Source organism: Haliotis rufescens, unplaced genomic scaffold, assembly GCF_023055435.1.
Source record: "Haliotis rufescens isolate VD_foot unplaced genomic scaffold, xgHalRufe1.0.p SCAF_2, whole genome shotgun sequence".
In the NCBI taxonomy this organism is placed as follows: Eukaryota; Metazoa; Mollusca; class Gastropoda; order Lepetellida; family Haliotidae; genus Haliotis; species Haliotis rufescens.
The window spans coordinates 6,769,963-6,797,049 of record NW_025963890.1 but is presented as its reverse complement, the minus strand read 5'-3'; the positions used below and the strand labels follow the sequence as shown (position 1 = coordinate 6,797,049).

The following is a 27,087-nucleotide window of genomic DNA, read 5'->3' as shown; positions in this document are numbered from 1 at the left end:
GACTCTAAACCAGCAGGGCGATGCTTCCCTACTTTCACCACCCTTGAGGTATATAGTATTATTTTCTCATTACCGATTCACTAAAAGCCTCATTAGCATCGCTTCCTTCTCCCGGATTTGATCACTGTCTACATTGTAATATAGAAGGCCAAACCACTTGTGTTAACACTGCTGGAACTCAATCTAATGACCATGTAGGACGCCATGTACACCGATCTGCAGCTAAATTGTTGATATGGTTTGTTCACGGTCATTGTTAAGATGGGACGTAAAGCTGTTGTCGCCACCAATGCAGACAGCGGGAGTTGGCACATAGTCGGGATATTTACCTGACAGGAACCAGAATAGTACATATATGTAATAAAGTCTCGGCTATACATTTGTATCAGTCGAATGAAAGCATATCGTGATGGTATTGACGAAGTAACTTCATAGATAATATTTGTAAATCTTTTATGACATATAATTGCAGTGGTAATGAAGACGCATCCTTGAACAGGAAAAAGGTCATAGATAAACGTCAATTTCAAAAATCCCAGGTAACTGCAGGGGATTCTGTGCACATTCACAGTTTCGGATACTATGTCAGGGGGTGGCCCAGTTCGGGTAGATGCAATACACAAATCATTTCTTGCTTTTGACCATCTATTTGGATTCCGGTGCAAGGCAGGTTCACAGAAGGTCATAAATGCTGACTGAAAAAAAGGAGATCGGGTTGTTTCAATGTTTGACTCGACTGAATGTTCTTCATGGTACCCTGACTGTTATCAATACTGATTTATCAGTTTAATACTCGATTATTCCAAACCATCGTGATATACTGTAAATACTGATGACTGTGGTGCAAACGATCCATTCACTATTGAGTACTTGAGGAGAGGGGAATATAATATCAGAATACAGTGAAATACACAAGGCCAATAGAGCACCGATTTCATGTAAAATAATATCTCCCGATGTGCATGGGGTAGAATGTATTTTGACACAGAACGACAGGGGGCAATCATTAGCTATTGGCAACAAGTAATCAGATGCACGGGGTCGTCTACATGAGTGTATGTCGTGTTTTTAAGACAAACTAATGACATATGTCATACACGCTATGCATGTAGACCTTGTGATGAACATTTAAATGGCATGTTCCAGTTTAAAGAGGGTCTATGCTCGGTATTCTAGTGTTAATTTCGGCCGAGTTCTCAGCATGGCAATTAACAGCATGTGTAAAACAAAGACTTTGTAGTCAAGTAGTCTTTATTTGTTGATATACCTCAAATAATTTGAACTAACGGACAAAATGGTGTTTGATCGACTTGAATCAAATTTGTTCGGACTGCCAAATATCCCGAGACTAGCCCCCTTTAAATTTCTCCTACACTGGTTGTTATACGGTTTGTCCATTTCATAGTAATACCCCGACCATTATTATACTTTATACATAATTATGTGATACATGTAATTTCATGTTCAAGAGGTTTACCATGCTATAAGTACAACTGTCCTCGAACTCCTTACATCATTGTAGGCATATACATTACATGGCCAGTATGCATACCTCATCTATCAAATACAATGCTCGGAGTATATATGTCTATAGTGTATTATAGATGGTCTAGCGTAGCGCTTTAACCTTTGGTAGATCATAAAGTAATATATGGTGACATGAAGAATGATTCATAGAAAACCCTTAGCATATGTACTTTCAGAAGGCTTGACGCCAACCGATGTTTAGTGTACAGCTATAAAATACGCTATAAACCTTGAGGTGGTCGTTCACGCGCGCAAGTAAATGTAGCCATTTACTTTCATCAAGAGTAAACTGGAGAAAATGAAAATGTGATAAGGACTGTGAAAGTCTAAAATTGGATTTGGCCAAAAAATTACAAATGTTATCAAACCGTTACTATGCTGACCCCTGTTGTGAGATATTCATTGATATGATGCGTGTAATATCGCCTATGATACCCACATCCCTATTGAATAACCATTACGTGTTTGTTTCGTTTTAATCACCATCAAACATTGGTATATATACTTCTTTTACAATTGTCTGGTGACATACAAGGGTTGGGTGTTCAGGTGATATATGAACAGGAGTAAATGTAGGTTTGCACTAAGAATACTTTTATTGACGTAAGTATAGGTGTGCATGTTTGCATTGTATACAGGTGTTAAACGAGTAAAAGTGTGTGCTGAAATCTGATTGGTTGAAAAATCTGCCATTTAAAACCTGAAAATCTGTCGTTTAATGTCCAAATTTGGAAAAAATGCACCTCTTTCGCTTTGGTGGAATGGGTACCGCATTCATAAAATAATAAGTAAGATCAATATTTAACCTCATTTGGGTTAATTGTTCCCCACTTTCTGCTGACAGGGCGGATTCAGTTATAACGGTAACATACATTATGGCCGTAGCCATATATCATGACGTCATAGCATAACGTATGTATATAATGTTACTTCTAAAATAAAGTGATTTTCGCTTGATACTGAGTATTCGACGCTTACTTTTTCATTTCTAACGCATAAAATACTCATGACACCCGCAAGTCTGAAAACATAGGATCTTTATCTCTTAATTACGGTTTCGGAAATAAACGCCTTCAATACACGATGCAAATATGAGTCATGCCACGGGCTAGTTTTGTGGTCTGCCTCCTAATACGACGCTTTGAATCATATCATATGTGCACACTACAGTCCAGATGAAATTGATATATTTCAACAGGAACGTTAGCACACGGATATGGCCTTGTCACTTGATCTACCCACATAAAACCTGTTACACGTCGTACACGATTCCTTTGTGTTGCGCCTTGATACTCATCTGTAACAACATGGCGAACACGTACAGTCTGAGTCAAGGTTACGCTAACCTCGCCGAGCAATACGATACAATAATACATCATTGTCGATACCAATGTTTCTTTACAATAACAGACCAGGGGCGGATTTCATAAAAAAATATAAGTAAACTTTCGTTTTTCATGCATTAAGCAGCAGTTGTTATACAAACACGTTAGCATGTGATTTATGGTGTCAGTGTGGCTTTGATAGCACATCTATCACATTACTCCTTACATTGTCAAATCTAAACAAGGACGCGCATTTGTTTTGTCAGAAGGTCTCGCCGACCCTACATTTTACACTTACAGAAGATATCGGATTTTATTTTCATAGAGTAAAATATTATGAATGATCTTCTGTGTTATGATTATACGAAACAATATCTAGACAAAGCTGTGGAAAATATGAAATAAAACGAGTCTCGAGTATCCGCCGAAAAGATTCCTTTTGGCGTAAAAGACAAAACAGTGGTGAAACGTATATGAACGGACCACTGAAAATTAGGTTTTCGCGAAATTGAACTTCATAACAGATGTAAACGACATTGTAATAGCATGATCCTATCTAACCTAACTGTGTCCAGACCATTTGCTTAGGTTCATTCACCCAGAGCACATTTAAATCATTACTACTTTGATATTAACGATTATAAAGATACGATTATTGCTAAAGATACGACCATCATCGTAAAAGCATTAAATGATCACATAAATCTCCAGGAAGTTAATCTATTTGTGTGGCTGTTAATTAGCCACCGTGACTTGTGTCTTTATTTATTTATTGCCAAATTATAAGTGCCCGTCTAATGCTTAAAGACGGGAGGTTATAACGATAAATAATTTACAAAATGGCCAACCTTCGTGTCCACCACACAATTCTCATCTATCAGTGTGTGCTGGTATTTGCAGTTGGAGTATGCGCGTGCAGTGTTGGTATATTTAAGCGTTATTATTGTACGTGCATTGTAGTTTATGAAGAATGTACATACATACATACATACATACACACACATACACCCACACCAACACAGAGATATACGTTCATGCACACGCACACACACATATAAATATTCTTGACATAGTGTTCGCCACATTTATCACATTCGTAAGGAACTTCGCGACAATCACAACACGATTAATGACACCTGCGGGTGTCAGTGCAAAGTACAAAGGTACCAAACCACATTCCCCAACAAGCGTGTCCACTGATAAAATCAAGAATATTGTCCCCAATACCAGGGTCAAATATCATAATTTTTTTGAGCAGTGTACGTGTTTGATAACTTAACGAAATGATCAAAACACGTGTTCTTAACGCAACCTTAAGGTTGTGATTTTAATCTCTTGCACAATGTTAACACACATTTGTAAGGAGAACCTATGTTGGCGTGATGCAAACGTTATGATTGGGAGTGTAGTGGTATTTCCATTCTCTCATTACAGATTGGGCTTTGGCGAAGTGAAACAGTATTCCTTAACCGATGATTGCTATCGGCCAGGGACGTTTGACAGTGTTGATTATATTTGGAAATTAGAAAAAAATATACTTTTGGCAAAAAACACAAAATCCAAAATTGTTCAATTACTAATTAATGTAACAGAATGTAAAGCAGTTATGTAACTTAGGAATGTTTCTGTATCATCAAGTAAGTCCACATGTGAGTTAATTAAGTATGTGTATTTTCCATCTGGAACTCGTGACATATTCTTATTTATTACTACATACCCTACACAAGGCATTATTACATTTTTCAACAGTAGATTTATATACTGATAAGCTGTAAAGCTTGAGGTAAATATAGATTTGAATTCAAGTGACTACATTGACTTCTGTTGAAGAGAGAAAGCACAATCCGTGTTTAAATTATCATTTATTTTGTTCTGAAATAATGCAACACTTTTTATATAGTTTCAAAATCATATTTCGGAAGACAATATGAAAGTTAAGGACTGTGAATATACCAACCACATGAGACATGAATACAATATAGTTACATTCTTTACATATTTGAAATTCCTGTCAGTCAGGAACCCACCCGAGCTTGTTTGTGTATATCTATCATCTTTCTTTCTTATAGAATGTTGACAAAGTACTCGTACTCTCCTACATAAGAATTTTATCAAATAACAACAGCATTGTTCAATACAAGAGAAATACATTTATGTATTGTTCAGAAACTCTTGTAAAATATGTCCAGACATTACGACAAAATAATGACTCTCGGTACGTTTGGTGTGTTTACTATAATTGCATCATTTTAACAAAGGAGAAGAATGTATATGTAGGCATGAGAGAAGATCGTAGAATTTAATGTCACAGACGCTACAATACCCAAAGCAATAAGGAAGATACGTTAACCATTACAGAATTTAAGAACCACTTAACCGCGCCATTATAAACTTTAGAATAACATCATATAAAGACATAGTCTCGCTACCCTGGTCGGGTTACGTAAGTTATTACGTATGATACAAATCCAGCACCCGCTAAACCATTATTTCATGGGCACGATGGACAGATGATATCGGATCTGCAATGCTAAAGGATGCTTTACGATAGGTAAACCGTACATAAGAGTGTCACCCGTTAGGATCGTGAATCTTATTAAACTACCTTTTGTATGATAAATGGGCACGGGGTCACCTGATCGTCTATTCATCCTGTGATGGGAGATTCACTTGACTAATTTCACTAAGAAATCATACCAGTGTGAAGAGGGGTCTTTGTGTACAAGGGTCTAACCTGTGTCGTGATAGACATTATCCGTGTAAGGGGAACAAGCTGGCATCTTAAACACAAGTAGAATCACATATCACCAATGAGAGGTCCTCGGGGTTGTTTTCAGACGTATAAGCCCGTGAGTTGGGCCAAGGTCGTTGCGCGTTGTGGTTGTAGGAATATGGATATCGGTTTTCAACTTTACATAACACAGTGCTTCACATCTAATTGCCTTTAGTTTAATGGGTAATTAGTATAATATGTATTTGTCACAATGACTGCAAACTGTCTTGATTGCCTTCCCAGCGAATATTTATTCAGATAAAGCTACCCTCAGTTAATTCATGTAGTCATGTTCCATGGATAAAAAAAAATCGCCCGAACGCGGCGTTATATACACAAAGAAATTTTCATATTCATAATAAATCTCAGCTAAAAGAAGAGTCCATTTTACGATTCCGACTATATCATGAGCATGTGTCTTTGAATCAATATACAGTGATGATACCAGGTGTTCGCGAAGAGGTGAGCATATCCTGCCCCACCTGTGGCACCCGTCACAAAACACATGCAAAGGCAAGTCAATTGTTGACCTTAAAAACAGGGGAGTCATTTCCACCCGATTTCACCTCATCTCACCACAATGGATAACGAAACATCATATTGCATTTATTCACATTTGTATGGAACAAATGGTATATAAATTCCATTTACCTATTCTATTCTATTCTATTCTATTCTATTCTATTCTATTCTATTCTATTCTATTCTATTGCACTGCACCGGACTGTACTTTGTGGTATTTTGTATCTTTTATGATGGTATTAAATTGTACTGTATTGTATGGTAATGTACATGGGCGTGTGGCTTATGTACGAAATAACCACAATGACGCTAACTTAGACCCACTGACGAAACATATTTTCCTATTCAATAGGGCAGTCATCAGAGTGTGTCTGGCTCCCATGCGGTACCAGGCATTGTTGAGGTCGCGGTATCAGAGTCAGCCAAGCTTGATCACCTCTTCTCTACTATTAGTACTTGAAGGAAACCCAACACATAGTCAACACGTCATAAACATTCCAATGAAGAATTATAGACGTGTGTATGTATGCATTATAAGACCATTTACATAAATATATGTCCTTGGAGGCAATTGGTATTCAATATGCCACAAAACCATTTACACATATATGTTCAGATCAAGGCGGCAATGTGTGCACAATATGGACAATATTGACCGATTTTTCCACTAAATGATTCTATATAATCACAACTGTTTGTCACTCACAAGGAACTGAACTGTGTATGGAGAGTTCAGTCACTTTTTCTGGTCTATTTGCCGAGTTAAACACAACATAAATTGACTCAGGGACCTCATAAATATTTGTTTATATCGGTGTATCCCTCGTAGTGTTTATCTTCAGAACTTTAGGGCACCCCTCACATTGACGGGACACACTATCCTCTTAAGCACACGGATACAGAATACAACGTGTATATCTCCACGATTAGCTGGCTTCGGCAGCGATGATGACGGCCAATGCATAAGTGATCACATGGTTGATTTTAGCGTACAGATAATGAGAGGTGGATGTAGGTCATGAAATCAGGCCGAAACATGAATAAGTTTAACATTTGATTAAACACTTGTAATCAGTGTACATGTTTGCGCATAGTCAGAGAACCTTTTACACACTTCTTCTTCAAACACCGGTTCGTGTCTTGGCTCCTCCGTCTCCGGTTTGGTTGTCGCCTTAGAATCTAGGAATATTACAACAATGCGGTCGTGAAACACAAATAAATCGAGCTTGAATTACTTCACATATCATTAAGGATTAGTTTTTTTTCTCATATTCCCGACATATTTTTTCTTTATATATCATTTGACTTCATTTGAAGTTGGGTTAGTCGAAGTATCGGATAAACCAACGCGCGATGTTGATCCTCGTCATCATTATAAAAAGTAATGGCGCCACATCACCTTTCATATACCTTCAGGGTTGATGGGGTAGCCTAGTGGATAAAGCGTTCACTCGTCACGCGACCCGTGAAGATCCGGGGTAGAATAGGTCTTCAGCAACCAATGCTTGCCGTAAAAGGCGACTTTGCTTGTCGTAAGAGGCGACTAACGGGATCGGGTGGTCAGGCTCGCTGACTTGATTGATGCATGTCATCGATCCCAATTGCGTGGATCGATACTCATGATATCAATCACTGGATTGTCTGGTCCAGACTCCATTATTTTACAGACCGCCGTCATATAGCTGGAATATTGCTGAGTGCGGTATTAAACAACAAACCAACAACAACCAATCACTCGTCACGCCAGAGCCCTGGGTTCATTTCCCTACATGGTTACAATTTGTGAAACCCACATATTGTGTCCCGCGCAATGATATTTCCGGAAACATTTTTTATATATTTTTATCTATTTTAATATATTTTTATACCTTTGTGCAACAGATACACGTTATATGAGTAAATGAGTTGGGTTTTACACCGGCAATAACACCACGGGGGCCACCATCTCACGAAGCAACGATTTAACCACCAGGCTAACATATAGAGTGGTGTAGTCCCTCTTTCCACGCACACATAATGCCATGTATATTTGATGGTTCTGGCATTTCGAGTTCACGGTGTTTCTCTGTGTGTATCCACATGAAAGCTTACTTTACACTTTAAATTTCAAAATGAAATATCAAACACTACTGATTTTACATTTCACAGGTCTGTTCGTGTTGTGCTTATACAGTCACACAAACGCGAAGTGGAAATACACAATTAATAACAAATTATATTCTCTTGTTTCCTAATGAACCCAATCTATCCTTGTATAGTACAATTTTTAGCATATATACATATAAAAATACATGTTAATACACATGTGTGAGTAATTGTCTTTCTAAATATTGATATTTGAATCACCGGTGTCCTGCTCTCTGGCTCTCTGCACGCTACACGCAAGAGTGTCTACACACGAAACACAGAGAGCAATATGAAATATTTATATATGTCATATACCTGTTCTTCTTACAAGTTTCGTATTTACCATTTATCTCAATATATATTAGTCGTAATTTCCACGTCAGTAAACACGTTGAATTATTCACTTCTCGAACGTCGCTTTTCCGTAACAGCGATATAAGTATATACAGCGTTTCTCATGACTGAATCATGACTATGTACCTGGCGAACCTTATGGCAACGTACTAGACTGCCCCAGACATTTTGTAGGGTTAAAACGATTTGACTTTTTCGAATTTTCATGGAAATTGTAACAGGAAAACATATTTGATATCTAAATATCTGCCGCAACTGTAGCAACAATCTAACAGTACGACGTCACAGAAACAAATCTGAAACTTTTTAAATTTAACCTCGCAAGGTATAAAGCACTGAATGACATGTGGCTAGGTCTTGGTTGTTTGAAAGTGACATTAGCTACAGAAGTAGCTGAAGTTGTAGCTAATTGTGGTCGTAGGCGAAGAGGTAGTAGTAAATGTGAAAATGTTGATACAAAAATATGCTATTATAATTGTTTGTAATAAATGTGGACGAAGGCTTAGCTGCGGTGATACCAGATGTTAGAGCAGCGGTAGGAGCACCATTAGTCGTAGTAGCGTGGCGTGGCGTGGCGTGGCGTGGCGTGGCGTGGCGTAGTGCAGTAGTGCAGTAGTGCAGTAGTGCAGTAGGGAATAGTAGGGTAGGGAAAGGTATGGTGACTGATTATACTGATTATACTGATTGAATGGCACTACAGTTGCAATATACTCGTAGAAGTAGTAGTTTCGCGGTTCACATGTCAATTCCCGTAATCGTCATAATAAATCATAAACGTCTATGAAGTGGTTCTAGTTATAGGTAGATGTAAATCTCCTTCAAGCAGTGACCCTAACTTATTGATGTTTGATGTAGGGATCAATACCCCCTTAATGCTTAATACTAGGCTTGTGAAGTTGACAACTTCATACATAGCTTTACCCATATCGATGTCTGAGAATGCGATGAGGAGGGGGCGTGTCCCCATCCATCTTCCTGAAGTTACAGACTACTGCCACCCTCGTGCGTCGCCCAGCACGTGGCAGGGATCAAACAATACTATCATTATACCGCCTCATCCATTATAAGAAATACTTTGTCCAAACACACATCTACATTCATGTTCCTTTAGTTCCTCTGGACGTTGTCAACGGGGCCTCCTGAACACACACTTCTGTGTTTGCCTTGGGTAGCCTACTGTCGGTAAGGGCTGCCTACTAGTGGAGGGACAAACAGGCTCAAGGATCACTCCAATCCAGTTTTATGAAAAGGGTCATTTGTGGCCGTATGCGTTTGAGGATCTTCGAGCGATGGGGAATTTATAGCCTCCAGGGAGGGCAATTATTGATGGCATATCGACAAATAGGCTTTGTAAATTCCCCGAACATGGCAATCTGAATGGAATTTCGTACCCTCAATGGCAGTTTGTTATGAAATTTGGGATTCGGTGGGCAATAACATGACAGTGTCAATAGGCGTTACACACAATGTCAATATTAGACGTCTTCCGCGTAAGACTGGTATATAAAAAAGTATATACAACAGGGTGTCTATTTAATCATAGAATGTGTCTGGTAGAGAAGTGAAAAATCTGCTTTGAAGAAGTCCAAATGTTTATTCGTGGCCTACTTTACATTAATGCTAACATAAATATGAAATCCACTCTCACGTTCAGTGTGTTCCTAGTATGAAAGCATTTGGTAAATCAAGGGTAACAGAATGAAGATTAATATCAGCTGTAGGTGTGTATGCATTACCAAAGAAATAATTCTACCATTTAGCGACATAGCCTATTTGAGATATGAAGCAGGGCTCTCAAAGAGTAACATTACAAGGGTGGGTACCCTGCGGTCGTGACTACATGTTTGCATCAGCGTTGATCTATGATGGGTTGATAGGACATACACACTTACATACTCAGCGTCATTGCATTTCATAACCGTATATCGACGTCATAAGTCCATAAGTAAAATATCAATGGCATTTATATTTCTCCACATTTCTAGGCCTCCATATGGGGTAAAATCATTTACAATTACTTTATAACAAGAATCGTAATCTGTACCTGTTTACTCCAATTCAAATCGGTTGACCATACTAAACCATATATTAAAGGAAGGAAAGTTAAATACAATGATGTATATAAGTAGTGTTACATGGTGGAAATCAAGTACTTCTAGATATACGGCTGCAAACAATAGATGTCATCCTTTTTACGTGCAGATAACAAGAAAGGGGCGAGAGTTTGGGATTAATATGGCGGCAGAGTGGCCAAGACGCCATGGTTGAGATAACGTGTTACACATAAACATTTCGTAATGTAAGCTTTCATTTGTGCTCTTATCGCTACGAAAACGACCTCCTCGCTAAATACTGACATGAATTACAGATTTATCCTATTTATCGGGCAAGGGGCGGTCGGGTAGCCTAGTGGTTAAAGCGTTCGCTCGTCACGCCGAAGACCCGGGTTCGATTCCCGACATGGGTACAATGTGTGAAGCCAATTTCTGGTGTCCCCCGCCGTGATATTGCTGGAATATTATTAAAAGCGGCGTAAAACCGTACTCACTCACTATTTATCGGGTAAAAGGTATAGATGTGGTTTAGATTCAATACGGGTGTAATATACTTTCATAGATGGTTGCATCCGTGTCAGGTGAAAAACATGACTGTCTTTTTGTCTCTGTTCTTAGGTAAATGAACAATTTGGGAATGTAGTTACAGGTGATTATTTATATAATTGATGCTAAAACATGGAAGCAAATCATAACAGTGCGCACATCAGAAAGAAAGGTGTATATATTCGCGTAACTAGACTCATGCAACTAATACATACGGTGTATATAACAATAAAGCGCTCCAGTTACAAAAATGCCAATATGTTCATTCATGGGCAATTTTACAGCATACATGTAATAACAGGTGCTTAACAATTTGTAACCAAATCTGTGTCCTTACACGCCACACAACCCATCTGTCTGTACTGTGTTACAAAGTGGTTCAATATGTTTGAATCAATGGCAACGAAAAATCAACAATACACGAAGTTCTTTGAGAACCCAAACACAATGACGGGAACAAATGACAAATGACCAAACCAGTACCACATCACGACATGTCTCAAATGTTTTGTTGTTGTAAAACACAAAAGTAGACAATTAGCATAAATACAGTGGGAGCCAGCATACCTCCCTGCATACCACCTGTCATTCTCCCGTCACCGACTGACCTCGTAAGCCACAAGCAAAACACGAGATGATATTGACATACTGATATAACGGCCCTAGGACAGGACGGCCACAAGGTGGCGGATATGTGTTAAGACAGGCTAGGTTTATCTCTGTGGTTAGATCAGTGGTCACTTGTTATTGAAAGAGTTTAAACGGTATCCATAGAAAGATATCAGAAAGATCAAATTTGCTGTGTCTGAGTGTGCTTTTAGCATACCTTTGTTACAAATTGGAAAACAATGACGACTTTGAAAGAAAAACAGAGGGTTTTTTTTATAAATACACACACTTTGGCTTTTATATTCGTAACATATGCATGTAACACTTTATAGACCAGTGTTGATAGGTAACACATTAATGTTGTTTCATCAGCCCTCCAACACATTAAACTTCTTGTACCTTTTATCTTGGTATTTCAGTATCTTGAATCTGTTTTTCCGAAGGTCATATACTTATATATCTGTGGCTGTAAATTACATACCATGCATCTCACAATTCCCCCATCAAAAGGCACCCTCGGGATGAAATACTTCGCTGTAGGTAAAAAATGCATACTCATGCGTCGCGTCACCACCCATTCAGAAGCACCACTCAGTATCATTAAATATATATAACCTCGGTGTATATACACTTATACTTTCCCAAAATATCTCTCTAGACCTACCTAACCCAATGATGCATGTGCATTCTTGTTACACGCAAACGTTAACCGCCAAAAAAAGATAGAAGGTCTCCCTATATGCCTAGGGGCCTTTCTCTGATAATATCTGGAGACATGATGTTTATTTTGATAAATCATAAAGAAAACGTTGAACTGGTAACACATGCAACCTTGCTGAACTGAATTGTTCGATGTATATGGTCAAATCTACATTTAACGAAATTCAGTGGACCTAAAACTTTATGTTTTACAGATACTTTGAAAACATGTCTTGATTATCATTCTTCCATGATAAGAACTGTGTAACATAATTTGGATTCGTAATAGCAATATGTCCGACATTTGTCCAACATCGTCCTATACGAATTTAAGAAAGACTGTTTTAAAGAAAGCTGTAAAAATGAAAAGCAACCACCTCTTGTAAAGTACAACATTTGACATGACACGGGGAACCTTTTGAAGACAATTGGACACACATCTAAGCGTCAATCTAACACGCTGACTTTGCTCTGTTAAGCAATATCAAAGTAGATTTCGCTCCAAGGCGCAAGTAAACCAAGGATGTGTTAAGAACGTGTTTGCCCAACCATTGCCAAACAAACGCAATTAATCCGCTGCGTTCAACATACAAAGAAGCATTGTTAGCCACCGTACAATTAGGGACTAGCTTTACGCAACAAGATGGGGACCATCGCACTATTTTCTAGCTTCCGTTCTCTAAAATTGATTTTATTTGCTAAGCTGATGAGAACCGACATGCCAGCCAAAGTCATTGACAACAATCAACCACGAAGTGTTACCTTGAAAACGGATAATTGTGTCCTAGATGGGCTCAAATGTCCTTGGTGATGTAATAAGTATCTGACATCTACCCTGGTCTTACGTGAGAGTGCGTTAAGAGCGGCAAACGAGCGTGAAATTGACTATTAGGATAATAAAAATGAGATCTAATCAGCTGGGTTTACTTACATGGTAGTACCGGTGATGGTTCACGCTCCGCGACTGTTTTCATGTTATTTAATTATACTTTCCATTGAAGGTGAACCAGGATCAGCCAAACTATCTGTCCTAGCAAGCTAAATAGTTCAAACACCGTTATATGTGAACAGACAATGCCTTTTTAGAAAGTGGTCAAATGAAACATATGTTATATTTGAGATTGTGCTTTGTTAGTAAAATACAAATTCTAGTACTTTGTTGGGTTGAGTCCAATCCGGGATTCGAACCCACACGCTCAGAGTAACGCACACAAAGTTAGGGGCCAAACCAAAAATGGAACTCCGACAACTAGTAGTCTGGATCAGGTACTTTATTTACCCCTCTGATATGTGTAACTTGGCACGGCTCCCATGGCCTGTCACATAATAACTGTGTGTCTGGTAAGCTAGATTATATTTGAGTTATATAGTATTATTTATATCATAAATATAACAGACAACAAATAACCACACATAAACAGGGACGACGTCGCAATTTAAAGATGATACTAATTACGTCAAGGCCGAAATGCGGACCAGTTCGTGGAGTTTGATCTCCCTTTACCACGTGATAACCAAGGTAGTTGTTGCAGGTAACTAAGTCATACTAAAATAATGCCAGCAAACATAACATACAGCATACGATGTCGTATGTTTGAAAAAATAACCATGACACGTTTCTGGTTTTTGCTTTCATAAAAGGACAGGTGCAAACATAAGACGCGAGACATATGAATGACGTAAAATTGATCAAACATTACGAAACGACACTAACTGCTCAGCTAAGAACAGTTCGTAATGTTGGCCATTATTCATGGCTCATAACTCTATACACATTAAACCACCACAAACATGCCTTTCGCATTTGCATGCCTCTCCCACAGTTTGTGAACCTGTGGATCGGATTATTTGAAAAACTATAACTCCATTACAAAACATAATGACTTTGTTAAGTTCTAGAAGTAGTTAACAACGAAGTGTCAGTCGCGTCCTTGAAGCGATATCTAAAAGCTTTTAAAGCATTAGTTAACTGCTTCTACTCTTCGTGTCCCTGAAGTAATTAAGACGTATAGATGGCAGCGATCATCATACACACTTATTGTGGCAGAAATTCTGCTCTGTTAGCATAAACTGAAGCGTAAATGTTTCATCGACTTGTTTTGCTAGTGGTGCACTTTAGGTAAAATTAGAAGGTGAATAATGATACCCAATGTACGCCATGCACAGAACGGGAACTAAGGCCCATTTGCCTTAATAGGAGCATTCTCTGACATATAAAAAGTTGTTACATTTTTCACAAATAATGTTCTGGAACGTGAGGCAGTCGCTCACATTAATAAATGATAAGGGAATAATACACAATTTGATAATGATTAAATATTGTTCCAGTAAACTATTATTCCAGTTACAAAAAAAAATATTTTGATAAAAACACAATGTTTGAGCTAAAATAGCACGTCTGTGTGCAGTATGCAGATGAATCTAGATGTCTCCTTCTATGACGTGTTCACCAAAGTATAAAACATCCTATACCTGCATCACTTTGGCCTTCAAGCTGACACGCCATGATACGATATGTAACTCAAATACTTTTAAACCCAACTCACTCACTCACTCATATCCATATAACCAGTGACTGTGAACAACGACATATTATTTATACTCATATATATATACGTCAACTTTGGGCGATTACCGTCCAGATCCGGGTTTATATAGGCTCAATGTGTCCAAAAGTCAATATTGTATTGACCACATCTAATTGAAACTGGTGTACATGCAATATTAGCCTACCGCTAATCCTCTGGATATTCACATGTAGAAGAATTCCCGACTAACCACGTCTGGCACTATCAAACAGGTTCCAGATCTATTTCATCCTCTTATTAACGCCGAATCCACCTGTCCAGCAAAAGCCTAATACTGATTAATCAATACGAGATGAAACTCGTTGACCGCAGAGTGACCTCTATAATAATCCCACTAATCCCCTTACAAGTGTATCCCCATCATGATATAATCACTATCTAACACTACCTTAACTCTGATCTCTCAGAATACATTGCCAAGAAATACACCTCATTAAATGGACTTCTCGTTATTTAAATCACATCGACATATATCAATAGAACACTGTCACTTGCAGTTCAAATGCAATAATGCGTGTTTCTACACAGCAATGTGCGCAATATATTCACATTTAACGGTAAACGTTAAGAGGAGACAACATAACCTTGTCTGACACCAATGTTTTAATAAACAATCTGAAATTATGCGTGTCTTTCTCCAGAAGAGTATGCGCATTTAATATATTCACATTTAACGTTAAACGTAATGGGGAGACACCATGACCTTGTCTAACACCAATGGTTTTTTACTATAAACTGATGAAAACCTATTTTAATTATAGTACATCTGAGAGTATGTAACAGAATCATCCTATGGTCTGAGGCGGTTATGCATAACACAGATAGTAAGAGATAAAACTGACCACCCATCTTGAGTCTAAAATAGATGTACGCCTCGGCTACCCCTGTAACAAGTGTGTATCAGTGCCCGCACACCTGAGCCCCGTATTTAGCCTCCCCCAATTATTCTGGGATGTAACTGGACTGAACAGGTGCCCGACAGGGGTGAGATAATGTATTATAGTGGTGGTGTTCACTGTGACATTTGTGCCGAGAGGGCCGTGTTAAATGTCCAAAGGCCAATTATTTTGACATTTTGTCATCTGTCTTGTTATACCAGGATTAGGGGTCTTAATAAAATATAACATTCTTGGGTTTGAATCGTTTGAATTGGTACACATGGGGGGGGGGGGGGGGGGGTCTGATTAGATGTGGATCTTATAAAGAATTCAAAGTTACGTGAATGGTTGATACCTGTGCTGAAGTGTTTCCAGATGAAACCTCCTAATATCCAAGTCTATTTTAGAATAACAAATCCATGTGAATAAGACAAATGTTATGGACACGAACCACATGCACATGGAGGTGTTATGAATAATTTATTATTATGCAAATGTACGTCCGTGGCCATAGCAATTAAGTATTATTTGTCAGGTATTTCCATGACAGGATTAAACACCTTTCTTAATCCCATAACCTCTGTGTACGTATACCTCCTATTCGTAAGTACTTTCACGTGCATCATGTCAATTATGAACTGAATTCCATGCACATGTAATAATGTTTTAAACTGCACACGAATGGAGATCTGATGTCTACAACGTGGGAATTGGCTGGTTGTACGTCGACATACCCCAACGGCGAGGATGATTTCTCAAGCTATCAGAAACCGGTGTATCTGACCCTGACGTCACAATGATTTCCCGTAACATCGGAACAACGTGCCATAAAGCATATAATAACTATTGAATATATATCAGAATACAGTAACCTACACCGTCATGTTCCTCAATGCAAACATCTGGTTGTTTTAAAACTGCCATTGTGTTAATAATTTGCATTTCATATTTATCACGGGTTATGTTTATGTTAAATAATACTCACTGAGCATTGTTATTTGTGCTACATTCTGATTTGCATGTTCACTCCAATTGTTTTCATTGTTTAAGATGTTCATAACAACAATATTTCCGGAAATAATTTACGATAGTTGTGACGTCGTTCCAAAAGAGACTAGATAAGAAAACTCATATAGTCTTTTTTTTTTCTATGGACCCGTTAAAATTCAGGGTAGAATGGGTCTTCAGCAACCAATGCTTGCCGTAAAAGGCGAATAATCTTGTCGTAAGAGGCCACTAACGGGATCTGGTGGTCAGGCTCGCTGACTTGGTTGATGCATGTCATCGATCCCAATTGCGTGGATCGATGCTCATGATGTCAATCACTGGATTGTCTGGCCCAGACTTGATTATTTACAGACCGCTGTCATATAGCTGGAATATTGCTGAGTGCGGCGTTGAACAACAAATAAACAAACAAGAGGCAAACTTTTTACAACAAGTTCATGCATGTAGAAATAACAGAGCAACCTTTTCATCTGATAAAAATACCCAAGAAAATATGAACGGTCTTGTCGATTTGACATATCTCTCAGTGACAAAGGAAGTGCGGATGGCGACATTCATTTCACGATTTCTTTACATTTAACATCGTAAAACATAAAAACCAACCCAGAAAAGGCTAGGAAAACTCTCCCTAACCCCCCTAACCCCCCAAACCCCCACAAGCCCTTAGATTTCCGTCTGTTTGATGACACCTTAAAGCTTAAACTATCTGTTTTCCCTTTCATGACCCATGTCGTCAAACAAGCATAACCCTGCACATACTTTCAACACCTTCACAGGTCACTCTTGACCAACACTGACCACAACACTATCGTTACCTTAAGACTTAGCAGTGGCTTCTAATCACTTTGACCACCTTCTAGCGATTCACAGCTTTTAGTCAAAGAATAGTCACCAAAGATCGTAAGGTGATTTCACTAGGTTTTCGTTCCAAACCAAACATTTCCTACAAAGCGTTATAACTACTCTTCGGTGGAATTTGGCTTATTGGCTTGACTATCTGGCTTGGTAACAGGGTGGTGTTAAAGGGTTTTGGCAAAGGCCGGGCTACGTTAATCCATGCCTAAAAGTGACTGGGTTTTGCAGCAAGACACCAACATGTCTGGCATATTTCTTTAAGCTGTAAAGCTACCGATCCACGCAGTCTGCTACGTTTCTACATGATCTGTCCAAGTCGGTCGGTGTATCCCCGCCCGATGACTTACAAACCTGAGTAAACTCTCTTTTTTTCCACCGGACGAAGGCGAATTTTATTCTGTTTAAGCACGTGTCCTAACTGTAAAAAAATGAAGACTTTGAGATTCGTGATTTATGCTTGGAAACAAGCGGGAGTTTCATCTTCCCGTGATGACTCTGTACTTGTGGTCAGCAAACAATGCAGTAGCCTTACACATGTTCAAAGGAACACCGGCACTTATCAGCTGATGAATGAAATATTTCAGTGGCTATTTAGGGTCACTGCTGTTCGTATATTAACTGATGGAATGCAGCGGAAGACCAAGATGTGCGGATACGATAGGGGGCGTCGTTCACAACTACTACACAACATCACATATGCGACATAATGAACGATATCTCAAGTAGTAGTAGAAGTGAGTTGGGTTTAACGCCGCTTTTAACAGTATTCCAGTCATATCGCGGCGTGTCAGCTTAATGTGGGAGGAAAGCCCGAAGTGATGCAGGTTTCAGACGTTTACCACTTCGGTGAAACCCACGAGCACGGGTATGGTGCTGACAAACCTAGAAACATAATTTGGGCGAACCGGGATTCGAACCCACAATCATAGGTTTCTGGCGTGCCCAAGGGGATATCTCAAATAAAAAAGGCAGGTTATACCATAGAGTGTGATTTGTCACCTCTACCTTCATTATGTCATATGTGGGACCCCTTTCCCCGACTTCAAATCAGTTAAATATAATGGTTGCTGTTTAAACATAGGATCTTTAAGACTGATTCAAATGACAAAGCTGATTTGTTGCAGCAATATCGCTTGTTCAAATATTTATAACAAGGAAAACGAACTAATCTCCACGAGAATATAATTTACGCTTGCATGTAAGGTCACATGCAAGCATATGTGTAATAGGTGTGTGTATATAAACCTTATATCAAACGGATATAATAGGTATATAACATAAATGTGTGGTATGAGTCAAGGGTATGCACTGTGCCCGCAAAGATTAGATGCTTAATCTAACTCCCAAATGAAATAATACATACTTAAGTCTAAAAATCCCCTAATACAAATTACATCTTTTGTCAATAGAACAAAACAATGTTTAGACAATGGAACTTGACAAATTAGAACTCACGTCTACTGTAACACAACAATGGGGGTTTAGCCTTTTAATTACAGTATTATAAGCTCTTAAATCTTTTCTATAGCTTTACAATGATCGGATATACAGCCAACTTCAGGGGATCCAGCGGCATGTAAACGCTTGACAAAATCTGAACTGGTGTTACGGGCACACGCTGGGATTCTGGTGGGTAGTTTCAGTAAGCTCTGTCATTCAATTGAGCTCTCCCCCTTTCTTTGATCGGCTCGTGTTGGAAACAGTTGGTCTGTCATATGTGAAGTCGAGTGGGACAAGCTGGCCCCTGATATATGCATACCGCTTCCCCTGCGTTGGTTGGGTGGCTACATGCACTTTCTGTGGGCGTATTTGTAGAAATTATTATCTTCCATTTTCTTTACATGGCTCGTGTTTGAAACTTTTGATATTCATATGTGACGTCCACAAGGACAAGCGTACATACCTGCCATCTGATATAAACATATTATTTTATCGTTTTCCCTGTGCTGGTTAGGGAGCAATGTGCACTCTACGTATTTGTGTGGAAGCTAAGCTATGGCCATGTGTCAGTTCATATGTAGAAATCGACAGGCCACGTACATGACAATTATGTATATAGAAATTGGCATGTTATTGACATCAACTAGTGTATATGCAATTCTAGTATATTGACAAGTCTTGGCCTATGCCGTTAAAATGCTATGCACGTATAGATCCGGCATGTAAAAGCTAACTGACAAATAACATATATTCATTAAGATATGTGTATATATGGAATGAACCAGTCAAGCATACGTATATGTAAACAGTTGAAGACCTATGCACATACTTCAAGTAAATGTAGAAATTGACAAGCAGTATACTTGCACTAGCACACATGTACCTATCCACTGTACTTGTCTACGATATACATGTATGTAAACACTTGACAACTTATGTACACATACGTGAACTAGTATTTATGCATTGAAACTCGTCTAGCATATACGGGTCTGTAAACACTTGACAACGTATGTACGTATACGTGAACTAGTATTTATGCATTGAAACTCGTCTAGCATATACGGGTCTGTAAACACTTGACCTATGCACATAACATTTTGGTAAAAGTAGAAATTTACAAGCAATGTACATGCACTAGTATCAAGTGCCTATGAACTTGTATACGATATACATGTTTGTAAACATTTGACAACATATGCATATATATTAATATATATGTAGAAATTAACAAATCTTTCTCTTAATACCTAACGTTTTAACTCGCAGTGTCCCATGTTGATTGGGATGCAGTACTTGACGTGGTATGCGAACCTATCAGTTACAGCGCTGCATACCTCACATACCTAGCTGTACATTGCTAGTACATTGGTTCAGTCTGTCAGGCCATTCATCATACAACCCTACTGGATTTAAATACACGTACAATTCTTGTCCGAGGAAATCTAAACTACCGACTGCATTCATGAACAGTCCATTGAAGAATGGGTCTTCACATAAGGCACATCCATAGAAATCGAATATATCGGATACTGTGTAGCCATTATTTTTATGTATACAACAGTAACAGTCCACGTTTTCGTACACCGCATGTCCACGATACTGATTGTTATTATATCATGCTTATTTCATTACGAATTCCTACCTGTGACTCATTGGTACCACAGCTTCCGTTCATAATACTAACTGTCATTGTCAAATATAGTTATTTTATTGAAAGCCAACTTAGTCTGAAAGACAGTATACAACCCTCTGGTACCGACTGTCAATGACGTGGATTTATTTCAAGTAACGTGTGATGCCTACCTGTGGTTGGCTCTGGGAGAAGCGTCCGTTCTGAGACGACGTTGACGACGACGATGATGGTTTCCTCTGCAACGCCGTCGTCCGAACCTCCTCCATCTGCTTCTGCTGCTGCTCACGCAACAGCTTCAACTCCTCCAGCCCCTGAGCACTGGCTTCCAACCTCGCCCTCATCCTCTCATTGTCCGTCCGTCTGATGATGGGTACCCTCACGCTCCCAGGGAGCTCACTGAGGGACCGGCTCCTCCTCATGACGGGCACCTGTCCGGGTGGGGCACCAGCCCGGGGGATAAGATCCTTGGCTTGGTCTTTGGTCATACTTGTCATGACGCCCTCACTGGGTTCTGGTTCATATGTGCGTGTGTGTTCATACACTCACGTCCTGTGACCAATTACTTTAAAAACGTGATTACAAGTTCCCGAATGAAACGTCATCTATTGTAGGTTGAAACGCTCAAATAACTCTGTAAAACTCTTCCCCTCCGTAACACCAACTCTCATAATTACGCGTATTATCCAGACGTGGAGAGCTGAGGGACAATCAAATCATTGTCGTGAACATCCGTTGTTACAGGAACACAAAACATGTCATACTTTAAAAACGCTAGTCGCCTTGGCATGCGTTAGGCAGTGTCTTGTTCGGGTCCGGTTCATCAATACACAACCCCGGACTCAGATTATCACCTGCCTCCTGGGTCCGTCTCCCTGTGCGACTTTCAAAGCCCTCACGTTATACAACCTCCGTTACAGCCTTCATTTAGGTCTGTTCAGTCTTCAAGGGTTAATAATTAATTCACAAATCACAGATAAGAATCACCAGCAACTATGCCAGATATGCCAGTAATTCAATCACGTTAAGATAAGCTGTGATATAATCGAACAAGCATAGACAGTACTTTGTGAACATAGATTCCAGATTAAATAAAACACATACGTAGTGTTTGCCACAGACTGTCAAGAGACAGGTTTATACTACCACCGTGACTTACATATGTTTATGTGCCCCCCTACATGGGGTAGACACCATCACAGACGATCACAGACGGTGTTGGCTATTCCACGACATAAAGTTCAATCCAGCTCGTGTTTACCGCCCCGCCAGGTGAGAGACTGCTTACATGAATCATTCCTCTTTTACCTACACACAACGCATGGAATTCCTCAACACAAAAGGCGTTCCGTTGAACCACTCCAAATGATCTCGGGTACGGGAATAAGTCACGTTGACGTCATAGCTGGATTTCAACCAGTTAAAAAAATCCTTTCTCCACCCATAAGTAGTCCGATGCAGTACAGACTAAACTCACACTCCCAACGCAAGCCCTATTACTGTCCCTTTGAATAACTCAAGCACAGACATAGCTGATCAGCTGATCTCAACTCTTCAGCCCACGTGTCGGAGGAGGGAGGTCCTCTGCACCACTGCAGGCGCTACTGTTGCTATACCCACACGCCAGTTCACGGAACGCCGTCTACAGCTTCATATCGAGACGAGTTCTGACTGCATTGGAGGACGGTATTGACACAGCGATTGGCAAACTGCAGTCCGCGACCGTCCCACACAACTGATGCTTAGCCGGGCATTGGAGTATGACTGGGCCTAATGTAGGTACCCCCAGCACACAACCCTGCCTCACTCAGCTCTCGGTCTCGTCTTCGGTAGGACTCGCTTACTCGGTGTCTACGCTACACGTCAATTATTAACAACGAACCTCAATATCAGCCTATCTCGTGAACTTGTTTAACCGCCACCACTGTGAAGTAAATGTTCGAGACATGTATTTGTATTTTAATATACTATTGATAGGTATTAACAGGCTTTATTAACGATATCCGTTGTTTCAAAAATAGTTATAATGCCATATTGAGTAGATACTGTAAATAGTCGTATATCTATCTTCTCCGACCTAGGTTACCTCAGTACAAGTTCAGACACACTATGGTGACAGTAACCTGTAGATACCTGTACATAGATTAGATATCGCAGAGGGAAGTCAAGTTGTAATAAACAAAGATCCTAAGGACCCTGGTTACTAGAATGGACCCAATATTACGTTCCTCTGTATACTCATTATTCCGTTTAGATTAAACTATATCAATAAATGTGCTTAAATCTGCGATATTTCCTCAGTGTCTGCCCGGCTCCTTTTAATTGAAATCAAGACATACATATCCCTGGGTGTTAGGATCTTCTGGTTATGAAGCGGTATTGTATTATAAACATGTCATATGTTGTGGGCGTTGTGTCCTGTACGCCTTCACTTGACACCTACGTTAGAGTAAACAGGTGGATACTGCCTTGAACTTGGCTATGTTTATGAGAAACAATAAACTAAAAGACCTATCTTTTTCATCCTCTTATGCTGATGGTCTCTCCTGTGGTGCCTGAATACTCTCTCTCTCTCTCTCTCTCTCTCTCACCCCTCTCTCTCCTCACCCCTCTCTCTCCCTCTCCCTTTCTCTCCCCACTATCTTTCCCTATCCCTCTGCCCCTCCCTCTCTCTCTGTCTCCCTCTCTCTCTCTCTCACCCCTCTCTCTCCTCACCCCTCTCTCTCTCTCTTTCTCTCTCTCACCCCTCTCTCTCCTCACCCCTCTCTCTCCCTCTCCCTTTCTCTCCCCACTCTCTTTCCCTATCCATCTGCCCCTCCCTCTCTCTCTCTCTGTCTCCCTCACTATCTCTATCTCTCTCTCTCTCTCTCCCCTTACCTTTCTCTCCCCACTCTCTCTTTCCCTATCCCTCTGCCCCTCACTCTCTCTCTGTCTCCCTCACTATCTCTATCTCTCTCCCTCTCTCTCCCCTCTCACTCCCTCTTTCTCCCCTCTCTCCCTCTCTCTCCCTCTACCTTTCTCACCCCTCTCTCCCCTCTACCTTTCTCTCCCCTCTCTCTTTCCCCATTCCTCTGCCCCCCTCTCTCTCTCTGTCTCCCTCACTATATCTATCTCTCCCCTCTCTCTCCCTCTTTCTCCCTCCCCCTCTCTCCCCCTCTCTATCTATCTCTCTCTCTCCCTCTCTCTCTCTTTCTCACTCTCCCTCTCTCCCGTGTCTCTCTCCCTATGTATCATCTCCGATGTTCCCAACTTTTTTAAATATATTGTATAACATGAATCTGCAGCTACCCTTACATACTGTGTTCATTTTGTCGTATAACCTTTAATATCCATCAGCGATGACGCTATACGTACACACCAGCTAGATGTCCGGTCTGGTTAGAAGACTGTCCGCTTCAGCTACTTTGTTGAATGTTGCGGAGAACTATATCTACATTCCTACAGCTCGTCCTATTGAAAACATACACACCGGAGGAAACAGCGAAATACCACGGCTGGGACCCTTGCAAACAGTTACAACCAACTTTTGAATAACCTTTACATTGGAGCACAACTCGGAACAAAGAACAGTTTGTTAACTTGTATTTCTTGGTGTGTACCTATCGTACTTGTTTAATGGTAGCCTCGGATTAATACCTCATTAATCACTTGTCGAGTGTGCGTGTTTCTTACACCGTGTTGCACCTGTTGATTGTTCAACTCACAAACCTATCGCTGATTGTCAGGTAGCCGGCGCTTGCTTGTTACGAGCAGTGACACTTACTCGCCGTTATCTATTCTTATTACCTATATCCAGTTGGCGGAGGAGTAGATTGTTATACCAGGGTTACCTCCCTTGGACTGTGATTGACGGGCCCTATCGACGCGGGGATCATAATTTGATTTGCGGATGTATTTTTGTCTCGTAAAACGTTTTGTGCAGTGAATATAAATTTATAGCTTTGCTTTACTGCAGGTGGGATTCTGAATACCTGTGGCATGAAGTCACCTAGGAATTTGATTACTCTGCAAACGGACATAGCAAAAAGTGAAAGAGTAAACGAAATTATTTTTATCCCTGCTAAATTAAGTAGCTTTTAAGCGCCCCAAATCATACTTGCATAGTAAACCTATAGACATAATTAAACACGTACGAATTCGTTTTTTAGTGATTAAATAATATTGACAAAGAACGACCACGTCCGATAAACTTTGTTTACTGTTTCATTAAGCTGAAGGAAATTCTTTTAACGATGCAACTTTTTATGTGTGCTTAAGAATGTCAAAGAAGATATCATCTTATCTCAAAGGCTTACATTGTGATTTGAGGATTGAAGTTATTCCATTTACTCGCGTGTTGTTCTTGCATTTTGATAGCGTTTCAGTGTTTGCTACGCATGAAAAAAAATCGTTTGATAAGCTGTTAGTTATAGATTCTAGGCGTGTCATTGTGTTGTATCATACGACTTGCGCCATGGACGCCAACACGAGAATACCCTTGTACTCAATCAATCAGTTGGGCGTGTGTTAGTTTCAATTAATGGCGTCCCCGGATCACATGTGGAGACTTGTGTGAACCACCCTACCCTGCCTTCAAATGTATAGTTTTACCACTTCCCTTGCTATATCATGTCAGCGCAGAACTATATTATGTTTTATTGTTTAACGCTGCACTCAGCAATATTCCAGCTATATGATGGCGGTTTGTAAATAATTGAGTCTGGACCAGACAATCCAGTGGTTGACATCATGAGCATCGATCTACGCAATGGGGACACGATGACATACACACGTTCACCTGTATTTGACTATTGCTTTGGGTTGTGTAACAAAACACGATTTAATTGTCATGCGTTTTAAATAACTCAGGATCACTCCGAGTACATATGTAGGTTTATCACCGTTTTAAAACATTATTTAAAGAGGGCTAGGCTCGGGCCATTGGCAGTCCCAGCAAGATTGATTGGGGTCCTTCAAATCCTACTTTGTTCGCCTGACTCAAACAACACAGGTGCATATAATGACTACCTTATCTACATAAAGACACTGTCTCTCTTTCGTACAGTTAGATACCCATTAGTTGGACCCAGTGAGACGGTGAGGTATTGGACTAACTAGGACAAAACCTACAGCTGTGACGAAACAGTTCTAGTTAGAGGAAGAAGAAGAAAGAAGAAGAAAATTGTTTTATTAAAGTGTCACATGCTGCAGTACTAAATATATGGACATATAAAGATTTCAATAAAAAAAACAGCACCCGGCCAGTTTGCCTACGAGACACTAATTACATAATGGTACATTTAAAATATATAAAAAAAAGAAAGGAAAAATTAGTTGCAACTTTGTATATTACTACACCCACGCCCACACCCACACCCACACCCACACCCACACCGATACACCCACACACACATCCGCATTAAAATCCCGCTCAAAGCATTCAAACAGGTAAGCATACAAACAGGTAAGCATACAGGACGCTCACAGCAATCTCATACAGGACACTCACAGCAGTCTCATTCAGAACAATCACAACAATTTCATACAGAACACTCACAACAATTTCATACAGAACACTCACAACAATCTCATTCAGAACACTCGCAGCAATCTCGTACAAAACACTCACGGCAATCTCATACATGTCATACATCTATACACATATGCATCCATAGAGCACTCTGCTCAGAGCTGTGTATTGGGCTCACAGTGTAGGTGCAGATATGTGCACTTGTAATTGATAGTTTACTAAATGTGATTACAGCTTACGTGTTTAATCCTCTTTCCCATTACCAATACAAGCAAGCGAGGTACATTTGGTAAGCGTTATCGGTATAGTCGCGACCTAAACTGGATATGGGCACCAGAGCATGGAACAATGTCCATCTTACTGAGTGAGTATCGTTTTACACCGCTCTTATATTAAAGCAATATCACGCCGATTAACACCAGAAATGGGCTTCACACATTGTACCTATGTTGGAATCGAACCCGGGGATTCGGTGCTTTAACCGCTAGGCTGCCCCACCATCCGAAAGTCCTTCTTAAGGTCACGATGTATAATTAAGTTTCATGCGAGACCATTACCAAAATGACGCGAGCAAAGGAAGTTTTAAACTTTGTGCGAAAGACAGTGTTCTACCCACGTACGTGTGACCCATATAATCGCT

At 39.8% G+C, this 27,087-nt stretch overlaps 1 protein-coding gene across 1 annotated transcript in view; it reads right to left on the bottom strand.

Moving 5' to 3' along the window:
* LOC124147957 overlaps positions 1-22,771 on the bottom strand; it is a 58,409-nt gene extending 35,638 nt beyond the window's left edge. The window contains exon 1 of the mRNA XM_046518818.2: positions 21,112-22,771. Coding sequence (XP_046374774.2) covers positions 21,112-21,435 — 324 coding nt within the window. The 5' untranslated portion in view covers positions 21,436-22,771. The remainder of the gene's footprint in view (positions 1-21,111) is intronic.
* Positions 22,772-27,087: the final 4,316 nt, after the last annotated feature.